At 37.4% G+C, this 19,262-nt stretch overlaps 1 protein-coding gene across 1 annotated transcript; it reads right to left on the reverse strand.

Moving 5' to 3' along the window:
- Positions 1-10,189: 10,189 nt before the first annotated feature.
- LOC131314213 (taxadiene 5-alpha hydroxylase-like) lies at positions 10,190-12,537 on the reverse strand. The gene is made up of 4 exons (XM_058342717.1): positions 12,125-12,537; positions 11,309-11,880; positions 11,031-11,224; positions 10,190-10,651 (listed from the first exon to the last, which is right to left on the reverse strand). Exons 1-4 carry the CDS (start codon positions 12,502-12,504, stop codon positions 10,343-10,345), a joined length of 1,455 nt encoding a protein of 484 aa, XP_058198700.1. The 5' UTR covers positions 12,505-12,537; the 3' UTR covers positions 10,190-10,342.
- Between the last annotated feature and the right edge of the window lie 6,725 nt (positions 12,538-19,262).

Consider the following 19,262-nt stretch of genomic DNA (forward strand, 5'->3'; position numbering starts at 1 on the left):
CATCAAGACATTAACGTAGTCTTGAGTCTTCTCTCTCAGCTACTTGCTAATGGTTCTCTCACATAACCATTGATCGTGAAATGAAATCCAGCATTATTTTTTTTAGACTTTTTGCACTGATCAACCAATGTACCGTCAATTTGCTGTTACATGAGAATCATAGAAAAATCTGACCAGCCAATAGAAATGGCAACGGGACGGGACGTGTTTTTGCCGTATGGCCTTTTGCTACTTAAGTTCAGCAATCCCACAGACTGCCCCCTCTCTCGAACTTGCATTACCTCTGTAGTTATGGAATACTTATCTCATTTGGAGAAGGCAAGAAAAGAGCTGGAGGACTTCTATCTCGGAGTCCCGGATGACTCCGAAGACCTCAGTTTCGATTACCTTGCCCAAGCGCAACAGCGAAAGGCCGGCCCATCATCCGACATAAAGAAGTCTGGCCCATCGGATCCTACCGCGGAAACTAATCCCAGAAAACAAGAACAATCCGCCCAATTTCGCCCCGTCAGCAATGACTCAAACGGCTGTTCGTTTCGGAACCACCGTGCCAGTGGCAGCAACGAACGTCGCGCCTCCCAAGGACCACATCAGTACCCTCATAGGGAGGACGATCACGGAAGCACGCCACCTTCTAGTTCCCAAAGGATAAATGATGCAGTATCCCTCGGCCATGTGGTGCCTCAGACTTCTTTTCCATCACAGATAGTGTTGGTTCCGAGACAAACCATATGGGTCTCGCCACTGCAATGTGCGGCTGAAAAAGGATCTAGAGCACCACATGCAGTCAACAATCTCTGTACGAGAAGAGAGGGCAGGGGAGGGTTTAGATCTCACGCGGTGGAGAGTAGCGTGGTTTATGATGAGATGAGCGGGATGACTAGGGTGGGGTCCATGAGCCGGTATCCGCTGAGAGGGGAAGAGGGACGGAGGCAGCCAGGGATTCCTCACTCAAATATATGCACTATTTGCTGCGATTACATCTTTGTTTTCCGTACCCGGTGCCTGGTACTCTCTGAGAAAAACTTAATTTCATTCATGACTTCGCGCAATTTCAATTGTTCAAAAGTGTTTTGGACGATTCGGATTGAAAATAATTATCTATTAACTGTAATAGATAATTATTTTCAATCTGAATCGTCCAAAACACTTATGGACGGTCGAGATTGAGTGCCGTAAAACTAATTTATGGCTCCTCTGTAAATAAGTTTTTCTCCTGGTATATACTCCATCCGTCTCATTTTCATCGTTCATTTTTGAATTACATGTCATTTTTGAATTGCTTATATCTTTTAATCTATAATGTTTTTGATAATTTTGAAAATTTTGTATTATAAAGCTAATCGAGAATTATCAAATAAGATTCATATTGCATATTTTTCAAGATTCACACTAAAAGATGTAGGCAAGAGACATAAAAGAGACAAGCAGAATAATGAACAATAAAAATGGGACGAATGAAGTATGTTGTTTAAATATGAGGTTTAAATATAGGCGGTTACACATAACTACATCTCGCGCCTTTTGATATACACCGTTACATCGCAGTATATCACTGAGAAAAACACGAGTATATATTGGACTGGTTTCCGACACGTATATAGTTGTTTGTTTCTAGTTTTGTTTGTTTCTAGTTTTGTTTTTTTTTCAGATTTGTTTACATCAGCGGAGAATTAATGTGTTAACAATCAAATAAGGTTCGATATCTCTCCATAAACTTGAAACCTAGACCTCTCTTCCTTGCAAGGCAATTAATGAGTACAAGCAAATAGGCTAAGAGTCACATCTATGTGTTTCTAATTTAAGGACCCATTTACAGACGTTACATATCCAATACTCCACCGGCTGATTCAGTCAGTCACACACTGCAGGTTTTTTTTTTGTATGAAAAATGATTTTTACAATGGTTTTGCTATTGTCAACCCACTAGGTTGACGATAAGTACTCTAGAAGACAAGAAAAACATGTAATTTGTGTATTTTTTAAGTTCATTAATACACATTCACACACTTATTAATTTTAAAATTTTCCTTTTTACAAATTCACGAGTATTCAAACTGATTCCTGATGCTTATCGCTTGGTACTTCCGAAATTATTGCACCGTGACCGTACCCTTTTGTACTTGGATAATTTTAGTATTAAAAAAACCTTGATCAGTACCGCGTCTTTAGTCTTGTACCAAGAAAAAGACTCGATTTTTCCAATTTTTCATCCGTGGTGGATTTAATTTGTCTAAAAATTAAAAACGTGGTGGGTGCAGGTATGTGGGAGAGCCTACTGCAGGCGATGTGTGGGCATAGGAATGGGAGAGATGACAGAAGGAAGAAAGTGCATCGAGTGCTTAGGAAGAAGATTCAGCCAAAGGTATTGATCATCCTAATTGACCTACATGTTGATTAATTTCATTCTATATATATAGTACACTGGAGTCTGGACTAATCGATCGAGTCCGGTTCATAGTTGGATATATAATATTTGTTGAAGAATTAATCAAACTACGTACTCGGGTTCAAGTTTAATTTGTTTATTAGTTCTCGTACTAGTTCCAGTTGATTCAACAATGAAAAGCGAAAAGAATTATGTATTGTATTGTATTGTATTTTATTGAATTCGATAATGCAGGTACGTACCAAGAGCCTGTTGCACGATCGATGTTCATGTGCCCACACAGGGTGATGTGGTAATTAAGAGCTCAGCTCAAGTGGTCCGAAAAAAGGCTCAAGAAGAATGTCGAGAGACAGCACAGTAGAAGTACGTACTGCTATGATGTTGAAGCCCAGTAACCCCCCAGAACCCTCACCAGGGCCATGGCTCACGATCTTCTATTATATGCTTTGCTCACCCTCTAACAGGAAACTATACATATATATCAGGTCTCTTACAAAATAATCTTGATCTGTCCCTGTTAGACAACCTACGAGGTTGATAACGTTCGCTACGTACATACGTACGCAATTGTCGGGTCAAGTTGATCCTACGATACCTACATAATTTGAATTGAAAGCCAACAATTTGTTGGCTTTTCCCTAAATGCTATTATTGATTTTAGTGGAAGAACCAAGAGAAAATGGGAGGAAATGGACTGCTCAAATGCAGTCACTGTTCTCGGCTAAACAGGGAGAAAAGAGGGCTCCCCTGGAAATCAGAGGAAAGAAACAAAAAAATAGGGCAGCTCTAATGCCTTTCTCATTCAACTTCACTTTATATACTAGGTTCATTACATAACATAGACTTGGGCTTTACCTAACAATTGGGCCCATAACAAAACAAAGAAAACTAGCCCATCACAAATATAAAATATAGTCCAAACACATACATAACACTTGGTCCAATTACAAAAAGATAATAAAGCATTAATTTTAGGGAAAATGGCGGCCAAAGACGTGTTTTGATAATTAATACCCGTCAAGGACATTTTCAGCATTAGCAATTGTTCTAAGCATGTCCTTGGTGGGTATTAATTATCAAAACACGTCGTGGGCCGTCATTTTCCCTTAATTTTAACACAATTCCCCTACATTTCCGACCCAGTAATTTTGCTTGCTCAAAATCCTATTCTGGATTAGGGTAGACACGCATATACAATGAGAGGACAAGGGTGCTGTGTCATGACGATCCGGAGTTCGGACAATCACAGCACAGGTTCTCATCTCCAGTAATTCCAATGTGATGCAAAAAAGGGACTAATTATGGTCTTACTTAACAAAACCATCGGCTTTTTGTGAGTCATATGCATGCTTCGTCTATGAAAAACATTGAATTCATTGGACATCAGTATCCACTTAAAGAAGCATTTATATTTGGCACATAAGAAAGGAACGATGATCAGTGTTTGACCGTCGTTTCTCTTATGACCAATATTAATTTGTTCAAGCTGTCCATTTCTCTTATGATCCCGATACTGATTCGATCAAGTCCTTATCAATGTCTGATCAACTTGTTTTTTTTTTTTTTTTTTTGACAGACTACAAACAAATCTATATTTGTAACATGAATGGTTTGGATGCCAAGTGTGACCATCGTCGGTCTCAATCACGGACGGAGGGTAGGCCTGGGCCTCCTCCAAACTTGTTAGGATTGCCTAAATCTATATAATATGGGAGAGTGGTTTTCAATCTATGTAATATGGGCTCAAATTCCCTATATTTTTTATCCTTAGATCGGTACATATGTTTTCTATAGCTAAGATTCACGGGTAATAGAGCTAGAGATAAATTTGGAAAGAATGAAAAGAATGAAGGATGAAAGGAAACCTTCCTTAATTTCGAACAAATTAATGAGGGTACAAATCTTCGGTTGACTTTTATCTAAAGTTACCTTTAATACAACATATTGCAACCTTATCGGCCGAGATTGATTATCTAAAGGTAATAATGATTAAAAAAAAATTTATACAACAACTACCTATTTACGTGTAAGGGTATCTACAATGCTATAATCAAAAATTAATAACCAAAAGTTGTAATATCAGTTTTTGATTATTCATTTAAGAAATTGTTAAAATTAGCAATATAGATATCTACAATGACATAACCAAAATTTATCACATCATATTATCAAATTACAAAAAATAAAAAACTGTGAACAATAGAAAATAATTTTTCTAAAATAGTTTTAAAACTAATAAAAACTGTTTACTTGAAATAGAAAATAGTTTTTGAAACTTTTTTTGGAAAAAAACTCTTTTTAAAAAACAGTTTTCGAAAAAACAAAAATAATTTTTTAGTAAAATATTTTTTTTTTCAAAAATATTGTTCGAAAAGAAGAGAGATAAGAAAAAGGAAGAGAGATACGGAGTAGAACATTTTTGTATAATGATTGATGTATTTGATTCTCATTCACGAATCTCGTATGTTTACATGCCTCTTGGCTGCTCTGTTTCACGCTTTCCAAATAATGCGGTAACAAGCCACGCGTGTTTCTGTTTCTACACTTTACCGGAAGAACCCCATCTCTCTCTCTCTCTCTCTCAAAATGGCCAGAAAACATTCCTCCTCTATAACACCCTCCTCTCGCTCCTCTTCTACACCATCTCCCTCTTCACATCTCCTTCCGATTCCATCCCATCCCGCTCCGCTCCTCCCCAAACCATAACCCCAGCGCCGACTACTCCTTCGTCGCCTCCCTCGAGAAATTCCTCGCCAAAAACCTCGCGCTCTATTGGATGACGCCGTGGCTTCAGCGAGCGAACAAGACGTGAAGAAGCTGGACGATATGATTTGGAAAACAGAGACCGAAAGGCTCTACGGCCATCTGTTTCTTCCTCCTCTTAGGGTTTACGTTTACGAGATGCCGAAGAAGTTCACGTACGATCTGGTGACGTTCTGGAATACGTACAGAGAGACGTTGAATCTCACTTCGAATGGTAGCCCTGTGCACTGTTTGATCGAACAGGCATGATTCTTGACATCTTCTGATTCTATTTCTTAACATTTTTTCCTTATTGTTAACTGTTGTTTGTTTGGGGCTTTGGTAAAATTCTTGTGCATTCGCAGATAAAAGAAAATTCCTGTGGATTCATTGATTGATTGTGTTGGATTGACTGCTCGAAAAAACAAGAACGTATTACCTCAGAATCTGCTACTGAAATATGGAATACCAAAATGAAGAACGACGGCTGGGTTGAGTCGCGGACTAGGTCGCTCTCTTTAAGACGTTTCACGGCTCTGTCCAGATTGTGCAAGCAGTTCGTTGAGCACCACGTCGTCCCCAGGATAAAACAGCCCAGAATTCACCACCTCTGCTCGGCCTTCTGTGCACAGACGAAAACCGAAAACAAAACACACAATCGACTTATTGCTCGAACTCAGAAAACATTTTTGGGGTGGAAGTAAGAGTTGTTTTTTCTGTTGTAAAACCAATTCCAAAACTCTGAATTTATAGGAGCAGGCTGGGCTTGATTAATCAATCCAAAAATCACTTCTTAATCAGCCACAAATCAAAATCCCGTTGATCATGCGCGAGGCTCAAATTCCGAATTTACTTTAGCAAAAATGTGGGTTTTACTAGTATGTTTGCGAGGCTCAAATCCCGGATTTGCACCCCCCTGCGCGAATAACTCGTGACGCACACACACCCGGTTAATTGGTTTCCGGGTCAATTCTCCAAATTGCCGCCCATTTTCCTGAGCGCGCAGGACCTCTCATTGGGTCCTCATTCACAAACCCATTAGTGTGCAAAGTCATTTAAAGTAGATAAAAGTTTTGTGACTAACCAATGTGGGACTAGTGAAAAACTCAATGTTTTACAAATACACATTCAAGTTCCAACAGATTGAATTTTAAGTCGGTGCGATTTCGTGAATTTATTTTCATTCGTGACTTTAATGCCTTTGAGTAGTTAGTTAGGATGAGCTTTACAGCCCCTCTGGATGGTGAGAAAGGGTGAGATAAGAAAAGGAAGTCCTTTCTCACAAAATCTCGCCATTTTTGGTGAGATTGGGTGAGAAATGGGAGAAGCCAGTCAAAATATTTCATTTATGTACTTCTTTCTCCATTTCTCACCAAAATAGTCAATCCAAACAAGTGAATTAGCTAGAAATCAAAACCCTTTCTTTTCTTTTCTCTTAAAATCACTCCATCCAAAGGGGTTGTTAAGGTGTTAGACCTCAGTTAGTTTAAATTTAATGAGTTAGTCGAGGCCAAATATTTGAGCTCTATTGGTATTTAAGAGCTTGAGCTCGGTTCGAGTACTAAACGAGCCTCTATAAAAAAGGTGAGTGCATTTCCAACGAGTCGAGCTACAGTTAACCAGAGTTTGGCTCATTTACTAATTGAACCTTTAACAAGCCTCGAGCTACTTGCGAATGGTTTGTGTGTTTTTAATTTATTTTCTCAGGCTGGTAAGAAATTTCCTTGAGCTATGGGATTTGAGAAAAATCCGATTACGATAGCGTCGTTCCAGAATTTTGATTTTGAAAATGTTAAGTTCTCGTTGAAATGTTATGGAATGTGGAGCCTGTTAGTATGGTATAGCAAGGCATGTCTCTAGAATCTAATAACAACGGGAACAATAGGACATTATTCTTTTTTTTTTGTTTTTAATAGGCAAAAAAATTATTAAAAACGGGGAAAAGGGAAAGAGAAATCCAACAAAAAGTTGGATAATACATCACATGAAACAATAGGATATTATTGTTCACCTAGCTATATAGTACATTGTAGGGAGAGGAATGCCTTCCGTTGTTCTTTATTATAGTGAAACTGCTGCAGCTATGGTGGCCAAAGCCTACATAGATGAACCCACATAAATCCAATGTTGTTCCTTTTAAGATTGTGCTTTGGTTTTCTTTTTCTTCTGTGTTCATATCTCTGACATTTTGTATTAGGTTCCGCGAACTCACTAAACAACATGAAGTTGTGGTAGCCTGGTAGGTACCAGTTTGTTGATTTACCTTTCAAGTGTGAGAGGAGTGAGAGGATCGATGTGGAGAAATAGCACATGGGTCTCCAGCTATCAGTCAAGCTGCCCAACCTGTGCCGTTCAGTGCCATCTGCTGCTACCCACTCGTTGACGGAGCCTTGAATGCCTCTGGCCTTTTCTCCTTCTGCTTTGCCTATTTATATGCTTGTTTTTAATCCAGAGAGAGTCTATACGTCGCAAAACTCCATTGTTTCCGTTTGGATCGAATTTGAGTGATTTCTCCTTGTCCTTGGAGCGGGCCAAACCTAGTATATAGTATAAAATTTACATTAAATATTCACAATGTACTATATCAGCTTCTTCGGCGATGCTTAACGGCGTTGGCTTCCCATCGAGTGCTGGTGTGGATCTGTTTGGGTGGTGTCAGAGGAAGAGGGGCTGTGAAGGAACAGTGGAGGTGAAGGGACTGCGAAGTTAAGGTGGTTGTGGTGGTGCAGCGGCGGCCAGGTTTGGGTTGTCCATGTTTGGAGGTGGCTGGTTCTGGTGGGGCTGCTTGTAGTGGGGATGTCGGGCTGTTCTTCGGGGTAGTAACAGGGGGCTCGTTCCCCGGGTTCCGGCAACGGTGGTGGCAGCGGTCTATCCTACTCCAGGTGGCTGCGGTGGGTGGTGGAGTAGGGTTGCTGTTTTAGGCTGACCTATGTTGTCTATGGATTGGTCTCCAACTTGGCTTATGTTATCCATGGGCTATGCCTTTTAGTTTTGGGAAAATGACGGTCCAGGACGTGATTTGACAATTAATACCTGCCAACAACATTTTCCACATTAACAAGTGTTCTCAGCAAGTCCTTGGCGGGTATTAATTATCAAAACACTTCATTGGCCGTCATTTTTCCTTTAGTTTTGGGACTAGTATTTCGGCATCTTGGGCTTCTTGTTGTATTTGGGTTTTGGGTTCTTATGGGCTTTAATGTTATATTTATCACTGTTTAGACCCTTTATGTGATTTGGGCTTGGCCCATTAGAGGTTCTCTTCGTTGGCTTCTTGCCAACAAGAGCTTTTTTTTACTCCTTTTTCTTATCAAAAATATTTTTGCTTCGCCATTCAAAAAAAAAAAGCGCTTCTCCAAACCTTCAAAATAAAATTAAAAGTGGTAATGTAGTGAAAAATAATTACTACCGACTATTTGTACGTATGTGTTTTGCCAAGTATAAAGGCTATATTTTTCTTGTGGAATATTATTGCTCGTCAGATTTCAAGCTTTAATTTTCAAACTATATATGTAAGGAAAACTTAAATAATTCAAACCATGTGAATATGTGGAATTTCCACTTCTAAGTTTCCAGTCTCTCCTCTGTGTAACTCCTAGCTCCACCCTAGTCTCAATTTATCTCACATGAGAGTTACATGTGATAGAAGATATCACATGAGAGCAACTTGATTATGTGATGACACTATCAAATAAATTAAAATCCTATCTTGCCTTCATAATGCTCTGAGATGTCCACGTTACATATTCTTATATTTCAATTCTGTCAGTAAATGCGTAAATGAGAAAAAGGCACATAAACCCGCACACATGAATCGCGAGGCTCCTAAATCACTCTTTACTCTTTTCTAATTGTGAATTAATTTTTCTATTGTACTAATAGGGTAGGCCCTAGAGGCCTAGCCCTTGATGATGTTAGCGCCTCTGGCCCCATTTCGATTCGGTTTAATAAAATTCTTGTTCGTTAGTGGCAAAAAACCAATTGAATTGTTTAACTCATATCGTAAGACATCATGGTTTACGTACAGTTACACAATCGTAATTAAGCCAATTTTCTTGATTAATTGGTTAAGCCAATTTTTTTGATTAAATGGAGATAAGTTTATTTTTTATTAAGGGAGATTGGTTGACTTGACTATTTCGGTTAATAAGAACGTAATTGAAAACGAAACCCTCCACCCAAAAAAGATTATATTAATCATATTGATTGCCTATTGAGAAGGGCCATTAATTAGTTGACTTATCTATTTTGTTTACGAAGATTATCTTACCTATCCAAATAGAACCCCAAACAAGTCTAAAATATACTTAGTAATTTCTTAATAGTTTCAACTTGTCCTTGCAGATTTCTAGATGCCTTCAACGGTGATTAATTTCTTTTCTTTTCATTTTTTTTTTCTGTATAGAAATAAATTTTTTAACGAAATTCTCCGAGTTATTTATTTTATAAATCTCTTTGATATAATTAATGGAAAATAAAACCGTGTATTGATTCCAAAATCGTGGTTATTTGATCTGATCGTGATTTTCTTCAGATCTTTAATGGTTTAACTTTAAAATTAATGTTACTTGTTCATTTGTTATGAAGACACCTTTGCCAACATCATACGATTACGAGAATTGGGGAGATTCGATTTTTTCCTTGACTGAGCTAGGGCAGGATAATTAGAGTGAGGCCATAGGCCGGCGCACCCTCTCAAGTTCATAACGCAAAGTAGCGGCAAGCGTTGTCCACTCATTTTGATTCTAGACATCACCGGGTTATTCTTGACCCATTTGACCTAACTATTGTATAGTTGTATTTACGTATATCAGGATTGTAAATTTATCAGTTCCGATAAAAAGAAAGTTAATCCTTTACTAGAGCATCACTGGTCCTAAACTCTTCTAATTGACTCAGAATCAAATTCTGAGTAAAGCTCCTCTAAACTTAATCATTTACATATCCTTTTTATTTTACTTTCTAATATCATCTTATCCAATTTTTTCCAAAATTAATCTAAGAATTAAACGTGCCAATGATACTTGCTATGACGTACACTAGGATCGCACGCATGCCTTTGTCATGAAAAACACAACAATAAAATCTAGAAAAGTTGGCTACGCAAGAAGTAGCATATATGTGACTAAGAACAAGCAAATTTATTGGGACAACACAGGAACTTGAACACTATAGAAGAAATTGTATACGAGCAGCTATCGGAACGACCATTCATGTTGTAACCCTTGGACGGATTTTGATCGGAAGACCCATCGATGGATACGGCATTGCTCTACGAGTAATGGTTTCATCGGGATGCACTTGTGACCACTCGAACTTTGTAACCAAGTTGTGGATAGTAGTTAAGGCTTCAATCCTGGCAAATTCGTTCCCGATACAGCTATGAAGTCCAGCTCCGAAAGGAATATAAGCGTACGGTGGGAGTGGTTTCGCGGACTTGTTGAAACGGGACGGATCAAACTCCGTAGGACTACTGAAGATGTCCTTCTCCATATGTGTCGCATGGGTTACGGAAAACACCTGGGAAAACACATTTCATTTCAATACGCCCACAATTATTATTATTATTTTTTTTAATATAATTCGATCGTCTTGTATCCGAGAAAATGAAATTTACTAACAAGGTTAATTAATTGAGATTGGCTTATTCACGGACGAGCCATGAATAAGCCATTTGCGAAACTGAACGATCTCAGTCGTTAGTTTTGACATTAATTTAAATCCGGACCGTCCAATGTCAAAACGGACGACTAAGATCGTTCAGTTTCGCAAATGGCTTATTCATGGCTCGTCCGTGAATAAGCCAATCTCAATTAAATCCAAACCGTCCAATGTCAAAACGGACGGCCGCGATGCACCTCCGTAAACAACAATTCACGGCCGTAACGAAGTTTCTCACCTGCCATCCTTTGGGTATATCATAGCCACCAAAGCTAGTATCTATCAGTGCTTTTCGGAAGGTACCAAAAACAGGGGGTATCATCCTCATCAATTCCTGAGCTACTTGCCATGTGAATTTCATCTTTTGAATGTCAACCCATGTTAACTTTCCTTCTGTTCCTGCTTCTCTGTCTCTCAATATATCCATTTGTTCTAAAACAGGACAAATGAATTGTGACGATCGATTGAAATTAGTTGCAGAACATAATTAGCTTACAAATCAAGCATGACCATTACCTTTTAAAACTTCGGAGTATATCTGCTTATCGTTGGATAGCTTCCACACCATCAAACTCAAAAGAACAGCAGTTGTGTCGTGACTGGCAATTATTAGGATTGTAAAATTATCCACCACCATGCCTTCCGAAACGGGTTCTTCGTTCTCATCCTTCAGTGCTAGCAGGCACGACACTACGTCGTCTGTCGGACACATAGCGCCTGCGGCGAGCGCCTCCCTTCTCTTCCTCAAAATCGGCAAGAGTCGATCGCAGATCCTTGCTCTGGCTTGCAAGCCCTTGGAGTAGGCAGACCCTGGGAACTTTACGGGAAAAGACCCGAGCGCGTTGAAAAGGATATGGAAATCATCCAAGAATGCCTCCTTCGTTGCCTCGTCATGGATGCCGAAAAGAATGTCGCAGGCGACGTTAAATGTCAGCTTCTTCATGAAACTCACAGTTTTAATGGTGCTGCCTTTCTCTTTTATCTCTCTCAGTAATGAGGCGGTGACCAAATCGTCCATCCGTTTGACGTAGTTCTGTAGACTTTCAGGTTTTAGGAAGCTTAACATTGCCCTTTTAATCAATCTATACCTGCGTGCACAAATCTCAACACCAACATTATTTATAAAAATTTAACCTATGAAAACACTATGTTCGGTTTTGAGAAAAAAAATTCATGTAATAGATGGTAATGAGTGAAGATAGATAAATAAATAAATTTATTGAGAACCATACAAAGAGTAAAAAGTTTTTCTCAGAACTTGTAAAAGAACAGTCTCGAGGTAGCTAGAAATTTTTACCTAAAAGATCAGTCAAGCGGAGAGATGTATATTACCTCGACCCGGAGAGCTCAAAGATGTTATTTTCTCCTTGGAGGTCAGATATTCTCTTCGGCCGGGTAGTAGCAAACACATCTTCGCCTGAGCCAAGTATAAACTTGTTTCCGGCAATACCCATAATAAATACAACCGGAGAACCCAACAATGAGGTTTTGAATACCGGTCCATATTTCGCCACCCTTTTGTCTATCCATTCGGCGCCTTGTTCTTTCTTGTGAGCATGTAAAAAGCTTAGGGTCTCTCCGATCAGCGGCAGGCCAAGAGACCCGTTCGGCAGATTTCTGTACCCACGGTTTTTCTTGATCGTTAGGAACTTCAAAAGGAAAATAACGTAAACCAAGGTAATTGCGGCTAAGGCAATCAAAGACATCTCCATTTTTCTTTATTCTTTGGCTATGTTTTTGTGTACAGGAAGCAATCATGGGTACCCCTATTTAAAGGACCAGTAGTGCTACAGGTACATCAAGCTCCGTACAGCAGCCGTATACAGATCCATTTTGTGTCCATCTCGGATCCTATAAAAATGATCGGAGCCGCTCATTGTTCAAAATAAATTGTTTAGAATCCTTATAAAAAATCATCTCAATCCGATACCGGTAAATGCGTTTACGAATCATCCAACTTTGCTTCAGAAATTCAGGCCAAATTCTGAAGCAAAGTTGTATGATTCATAAACGCTCTTATCGATATCAAATTTAGATAATTTCTTATAGGGATCTTAAACAAAATATTTTGAACAAAATAAGCGGCTCTGATCATCTTTGTAAAATCCGAGACGGACGTAAAATGGATCTGTGCGCGACTACTGTACAAAGTTTGCTGTATCCCTAGCATTTCTGTTAAAAGACTTTTAGGGGAGATTAAAACAATAATTTAATGTCCTTTTCTGTACAGATTCTATATTAATTAGAGTCCAAATTAACGCCATTTAATTTTTTTTCTAGAATGCGTCAGTAATTTTTTAATAAAAGCAACCGATACCAGCGCATGTCTCGAAAAAGAAAGGACCTTTACCAGGTAAAAAGAGCAAGTAATTAATACTACTAGTCAGAGACAAGAACAATACAAACAAGACATGATCAGTTGTGACGTGGTCCACGTGGATGACAGGAATGGGAAATCGGTTAATGATGGGGATGCAACGCTCGACCACGACACCATCCACACCCGTCCATTTGAGGTTGCAATTAGTGATTACAAAGTAGTTTTAATGTGATTGTTTTTTCATTACAGGTCATTGTGAACTGTATTTACTAGGTGCTCCATTCTCGCTAATTCATGCATCCGCCTCTGACAATTGGAATAATTCACAAAGAATTTAGCTAGGGAGAATTTGGAAAAAATATATATGAAATAAAAATATTTCATATAAGTACCTTTACTCTTTTTCTCATTTTTATTTTAGAGTGTCGATGTGGACGGAAAATAAAAATTGGTGTGTTCTAGCCTTTCGATGCATGTATGTATGTTCGACATAATTAGGGATCCACGTGCATCGAAAGATTTTAGATGCATCTGTGCTCAAATTTGTGTACATAAATCAATGTACCTAGGTAGCATTGCTCTTTTATTTTAGTCGATCTCAATGCTTATCTTTTAATTCGAATTACGTAGTGGAATTGGTGTGAGGCGTGGATGTACTAAACTATGCAGTTGGGGAACCATGCATGTAAAATCTCTGTCTTGTGTTTTATTTTTTTTTATGTTCTTGATTATTCTAAGCGCGTTTCGTATTCGTTGGTTTGTTCGTACCCTCAACAGTGTTTTTTTGGAGGATTTCATTAATCGCCAATTACTTCTTTTTTTTGGATAAGTAATCACCAATTACTTTCTTAAACCTCATCCATTTTTTTCTCATTAGTTGTTCACTATGCTAGTAATCTCTGTGTCTTGTGTTTTATTTTTTTATGTTCTTGATTATTCTTCGCGTTTTCCCTGCTAGTTTGGCCATACCCCCAACAGTAACGTGGAGGATTTCATAAATCACATTCCTTTCTTAAACCTAATCCATTTTTTTCTCATTGTTCACTATACAACTAGTATTAATTTACGGTTCCGCTAATAGGTGCCCTGGGGCATAAGTTTGGGGCACTAGTTTACGGTTTCTTAAATGCTCTAGGTGCAATAAATATTCTTAATTCATGCGTTGTGTTTATGGGTACTCACAAAACATTATTTTTCACCACTAGCACTCTAAAAATTGATACAGACACTCCAAAAAACAAAGGAAAGTGGCTTTGGTGTTACACTGATTTTGAACTGCCTGTATCAATTTTTGGAGTGCCAATATCCACTACAAGAAAAATGAAAATCGGTGACGAAAAAGTGGCGACGAAATTTAATTTCGTCACTAAATGAGTATATTTGGCAACGAAAAAATAAATTCGTCATTGTTTTGACAACTTCCGTGACGAAATAATTTCATCACCAATTATACCTGTTTAACGACGAAAAAAATATTTTCGTCACCAAAGGTACCCATTCGGCGATGAAATACATTTTTCGTCGCCGAAAGCTTAAAAAATGTGACGAAATTATTTTTCGTCGCCAAAAATAATCATTTGGTGACAAAAAATATATTTCGTTGCCAAATGAGAGCAATTTAGTAAGAAAATATTTATTTCGTCACCAAATGCTTAACTTTGGTGACGAAAAATAATTTCGTCACCATTTTAACGCTTTAAGCGACGAAAAATATATTTCGTCGTCAAATGGATACCTTTCATGACGAAATTTATGAATTGCGCTTTGTCACTAAATGTATTTCGGACATAACTCTTTACTAAAAACTCCGATTAAGATAATTCAAATTGGGTTTGAACAATAACTCAATTGCCTACAACTTTCATGTTTATCAAAATTACTAATTTTAATGTTTAAAGATTCAAAATTACATTCAAAATATATTTTCATGTTAAACATATGTGTTATATATTAGATATTTCAACTATATATTGAAAAGCGTGTGTGGTGCAGTTGGTTGGAACGTGCGCGTAAAACTCAAGGGATTCGGGTTCGAAACCCAATAGGAGCAAGAAAGAAGTATTTTTTTCCTCATATGAAAACATATTTTGTAACGAAAAATTTCGTCACCGATGTGACCCATCAGTGACGAATTTTTTCATCGCCAAAATGAATAATTGATAACAAAAAAATTTGTCATCAAAAAGCACAACAAGTGAGGAAAAAAATTTTGTCACCAATTATTCACTTTTTGGTGACAAAATATTTCGTCATCAAAAGACACTATAGGTGACGAGATTTCGTCACCAGGTAGGAATCCTCGACAACCGTTAGTCAACAATTTTTTTTTCGTCACCTATATTATTTGTGACGAAAAACATGCAATTTGTGACGATTTTCATTCGTCACCCAATTGAATTTTTCTTGTAGTGATCATTTCTCTTTTCTAAACTACCCATAAATGTTTGTAATACCATTTTTTTAATGGTAAAATACTACCCTCATTTCCTTTTAGTAAAAATTAGGTAGGTGAAAGGTTTTCAGTGCAAATAAAAAGATTACGTACTATGCAAAAGAATTCAATTTTTTTTTTTTTTGGTCAGCTACAAGGAGAGGAAAATACTTTTCGATTTGGTGATATGAGAAAGATGCTCGATCAGTTGGGTCAACTACATCAAAACAATGATCGGAAAAAAAAAACCTAACCTTCTCCGGACAGGTCACGTAGTAATGGTTCAACCACTGCTTAATGGTTTTGACTTTTGAACAAGCCAAGAAGTCGTAAAATCATTTTTTCACAAATTTACAAGAAGACTTTCGTAATTTGATACGCATATGAGCTTGACATCCACAATTCAATTATAGTCTGTTACGTTGTTCTTTGGAAGGGTCCATAATTTTCGAAGGCGTCTTTCTTTCACGGTGGCAAAAAAAAGTCTCGTCTTTTAACTTCTCTATTTTTTGTGATGAATTGGTATTTTCGGATGGCAAAACCATTTCTATTGGCATAATTTTTATAAAAAACGAAAGTCTCCTCTTCACTGAGAAAACATTGTCCGGGAAAAGGTTTAAAGCCATTTTTCACTAAATTGTTCATCTCTTCGATACTTTCACCGAATTCAATATTTCCATATTCTTGAGGAATTTCATTCAAGTCAAAAATATTTCTTCTTTTCATTTGGTTTAACTCACAGTCCAAACATTCATCGTCTATTATCCTACAAATTAAAATACCAATATTTGGTGAAAATAGCAAAAAAAAAAAGTCTTTATCCAGTCAAATAATATAAAATTCTTTCCAAATAACTAAAAAAAAAAAAGAAATTAAATTAACATAAGAAAAAGTTCATACCTTTGTAATGTCCTTAGGAAAAGAAATGTAACGAGCTTGAGAACACAATTTGTAACAACTTGACCTTAAGAACACAGTAATTTTTTTTGGTTTGAAACCGCGGCTCCTAGGCCCACCCACGGCAGCCGGGTAACACCCGGTTTGGCACCAAAGGGAGGAACTAAAGATTGCTCCAATTACCTGCTATTATAGAAAGAAACTGGCGCCAATTATCCTTCCGAATAACTTTCATATGAAGAGTCATATGTTGAACTAAAATTTCCCTCCAAAACAATAATTGTTTTTCTCACCTTATAGAGTGAAGAACGAGAAGAGTCACATAGTCATTTTTGTCATTTAAAATATTGTTCAACTTCTTTTAATGGAGTAGTTTATATTTTCAATGACGTCATTATTAGTAAATGTCAGAATGGGTTTTAAAAAATATAATTAAAGCATTTAAAGTGCTTCAAACTAGTGCCCCAAACTTATGCCCCAGGACACCTTGTAGCATTTGCCATTAACGAAAGAACATAAATTGCATAAGAAAAGTTGGAATGGGCCGCGAAGATTGGTCAGAAGGTGTGATATACTTATGTGTTAATATGTCGTAACACATATACTATCATAGTATTTTAAGAGTGTTGCTATATGTTCCGATTGGGGGGAGGGATTTCGTACCGACGGCCGCCGGCGGGCCATCTCCGGCCACCGGACGGCCGATCCGAGCCGTCCAAAAATTCTATAAAAAAAAATCGAGGGGTCCTACGCAAGAATCAATGACATCTGAGGTGTGTAGGATGCTTAATCCGAGCACTCCTTTTTTGTGTATATACACGTATATACATATACATACGAAAAAGAGGTGCTCGGATCAAGTATCTACACATCTCGGATGCCGTTGATTCCCGCGCAGGGCCCCTCGGTTTTCTTTTTTAGAATTTTTGGACGGCTCGGATCGGATGTCTGGTGGCCGGAGATGGCCCGCCGGTGGCCGTCGGTACGAAATCCCTCCCCTTGGTCGGTACATCTATCATTTCTCGTATTTTAATTTGTGTAGTCCAGTGGTGGAATTAATTGACTTTGCTAACACGTGATTTTCGTTTATTTTATTTTTGTTAAAATGGTGAGAGAATCTATCTATATTATAAAACAGAGCGATTTTTGTCTACACATACAAATATGAGCCTTTCCACAATTAATTAAAATCTATCAATTAAGATTTATATTGCATATTTTTTAACATTCACACTGAAAGATATAGACAATTAAAAATAATCTCAAAAGGGTCTAACATCAATATTTATATTGCATTTTGGCCCCGTTCCAGAACGGGTTTTTAGTACGTACTTATTTTTTAAGAATATAATTTTAAGCTCAAAAATAATAGGCCTAATGAAATCTAAAAATATACAATATGGATATTGTTTGAAAGAGATCTTTTATACAGTGCAAAAAAATTAAAAAATTATTTTTTATTTACATTATTTTTGAGTTTGAAAATGTAAAATAAATACTTATTTTTTAAGAAAGTGTTTTGAAACGGGCTCTAAGTATTATATTTTGTTTAGGCTAGGGGAGGGGAGGGGACGACTTCGACTCCAAGCTCACGTGTTAACTCGTAATTAGATGCTTTTCTACGATACTTCGTTATTACCATAACATTAGTTAATTTAGTTTTTATGAACCTCAAAAGAATGATTTTCACCTGCTTTAAATGGCGAGTGGGAAAGAAAATTTTAAGTAGCAGTTATCAAGAGTACTTAGTGATGGTTTGATGGTCTCAGAATTAGTCGATGTGTACATGAGTTGATTCAAACTATTAAGAGATTTAATAGCACAAATGATCGAACCAAAACTCGTGGTGAGCTGTACGATTCCCTCAACTTCGTCCTCTCAGGTCCGTGTATATATATATATATATTTCAAGTTCGATCTCTCAAAAGTCCATTTCAAGGACCTGAAAGAGAACAGACTTGAGGAAAATCAAAGTGCTTCTTTATTTCTTGTCAAAAAAAAAAAAGTGTTTCTCTATTTCTTGGAAGCAGGAGGAATGGATTGGAAACTTCATATTTCTTCGTTTTTTTTTTTTCCCTAGCTTTTCCTTTAATTTTAAATGGAATGGAAAACATATACTCCGTATATCCTATTCATTGTAATTTCCTTTGAGGGGTATATAAGAAGCTTCATAATCAGTACTGAAACTTTTTTTTTGAACAGCAATCAGTACCGAAACTTGCTTGCCTCATACCATGTATAATCAGTACTGAAATATGTGTGTGTGTAAAAATAATGTACGCATTTGTGTTTTTGATTGTGTGTGTATTAATTTGACGGTGATAGAGGCGAGAGGAAGTTAAAATTGTAATTTACGACGTACCTAGACATTATAGCTTCTGTACGCAAATAAAGAGAAGTAACGAAATCAATTAGGAGTAGCTAGAGAGCTAAAGTATGCCTCGTGAGAAAGAATCGAACAAATTCAACTACGCTTTTGCGGTCACGCAGTACAGTCCGGTCACGCAACCTAAAGTTGCAATTGGTGGGCCCGATTTGGGTATTTTAAAAAAAGTTCAACTATTTTGTCAAGAAATTAATTTGCTGGAATGACAGCGCATCATTCAATAAAAAATATTTGTAAGTGACGGTCCAATAAACTAAACTATCCAAATTACAAGCAAGCTTGTCCAACCTTTTAAAGTACCCAAAAAATTCCTTCTAGACAAGTCATTCTAGAAGAATTTTGGGCAAGTATATATCCTTATACAGGGATATTCTAACTAGTGGCTACCTGTCCCAGAGACTTCTACTTCTAGAAGGATTCAAATTTTTTCTCGTCA

Source organism: Rhododendron vialii, chromosome 13a, assembly GCF_030253575.1.
Source record: "Rhododendron vialii isolate Sample 1 chromosome 13a, ASM3025357v1".
Taxonomy (NCBI): domain Eukaryota; kingdom Viridiplantae; phylum Streptophyta; class Magnoliopsida; order Ericales; family Ericaceae; genus Rhododendron; species Rhododendron vialii.

Excerpts from the sequence above, each read along its gene's own strand:
- LOC131314213 (XM_058342717.1), bottom strand. The coding sequence starts at position 12,504 with ATGGAGATGTCTTTGATTGCCTTAGCCGCAATTACCTTGGTTTACGTT. Across the intron at positions 11,881-12,124 it reads TTTGAGCTCTCCGGGTCGAG|GTATAGATTGATTAAAAGGG; the intron begins GTAATATACATC and ends TTGTGCACGCAG. Across the intron at positions 10,652-11,030 it reads ATATACCCAAAGGATGGCAG|GTGTTTTCCGTAACCCATGC; the intron begins GTGAGAAACTTC and ends GTGTTTTCCCAG.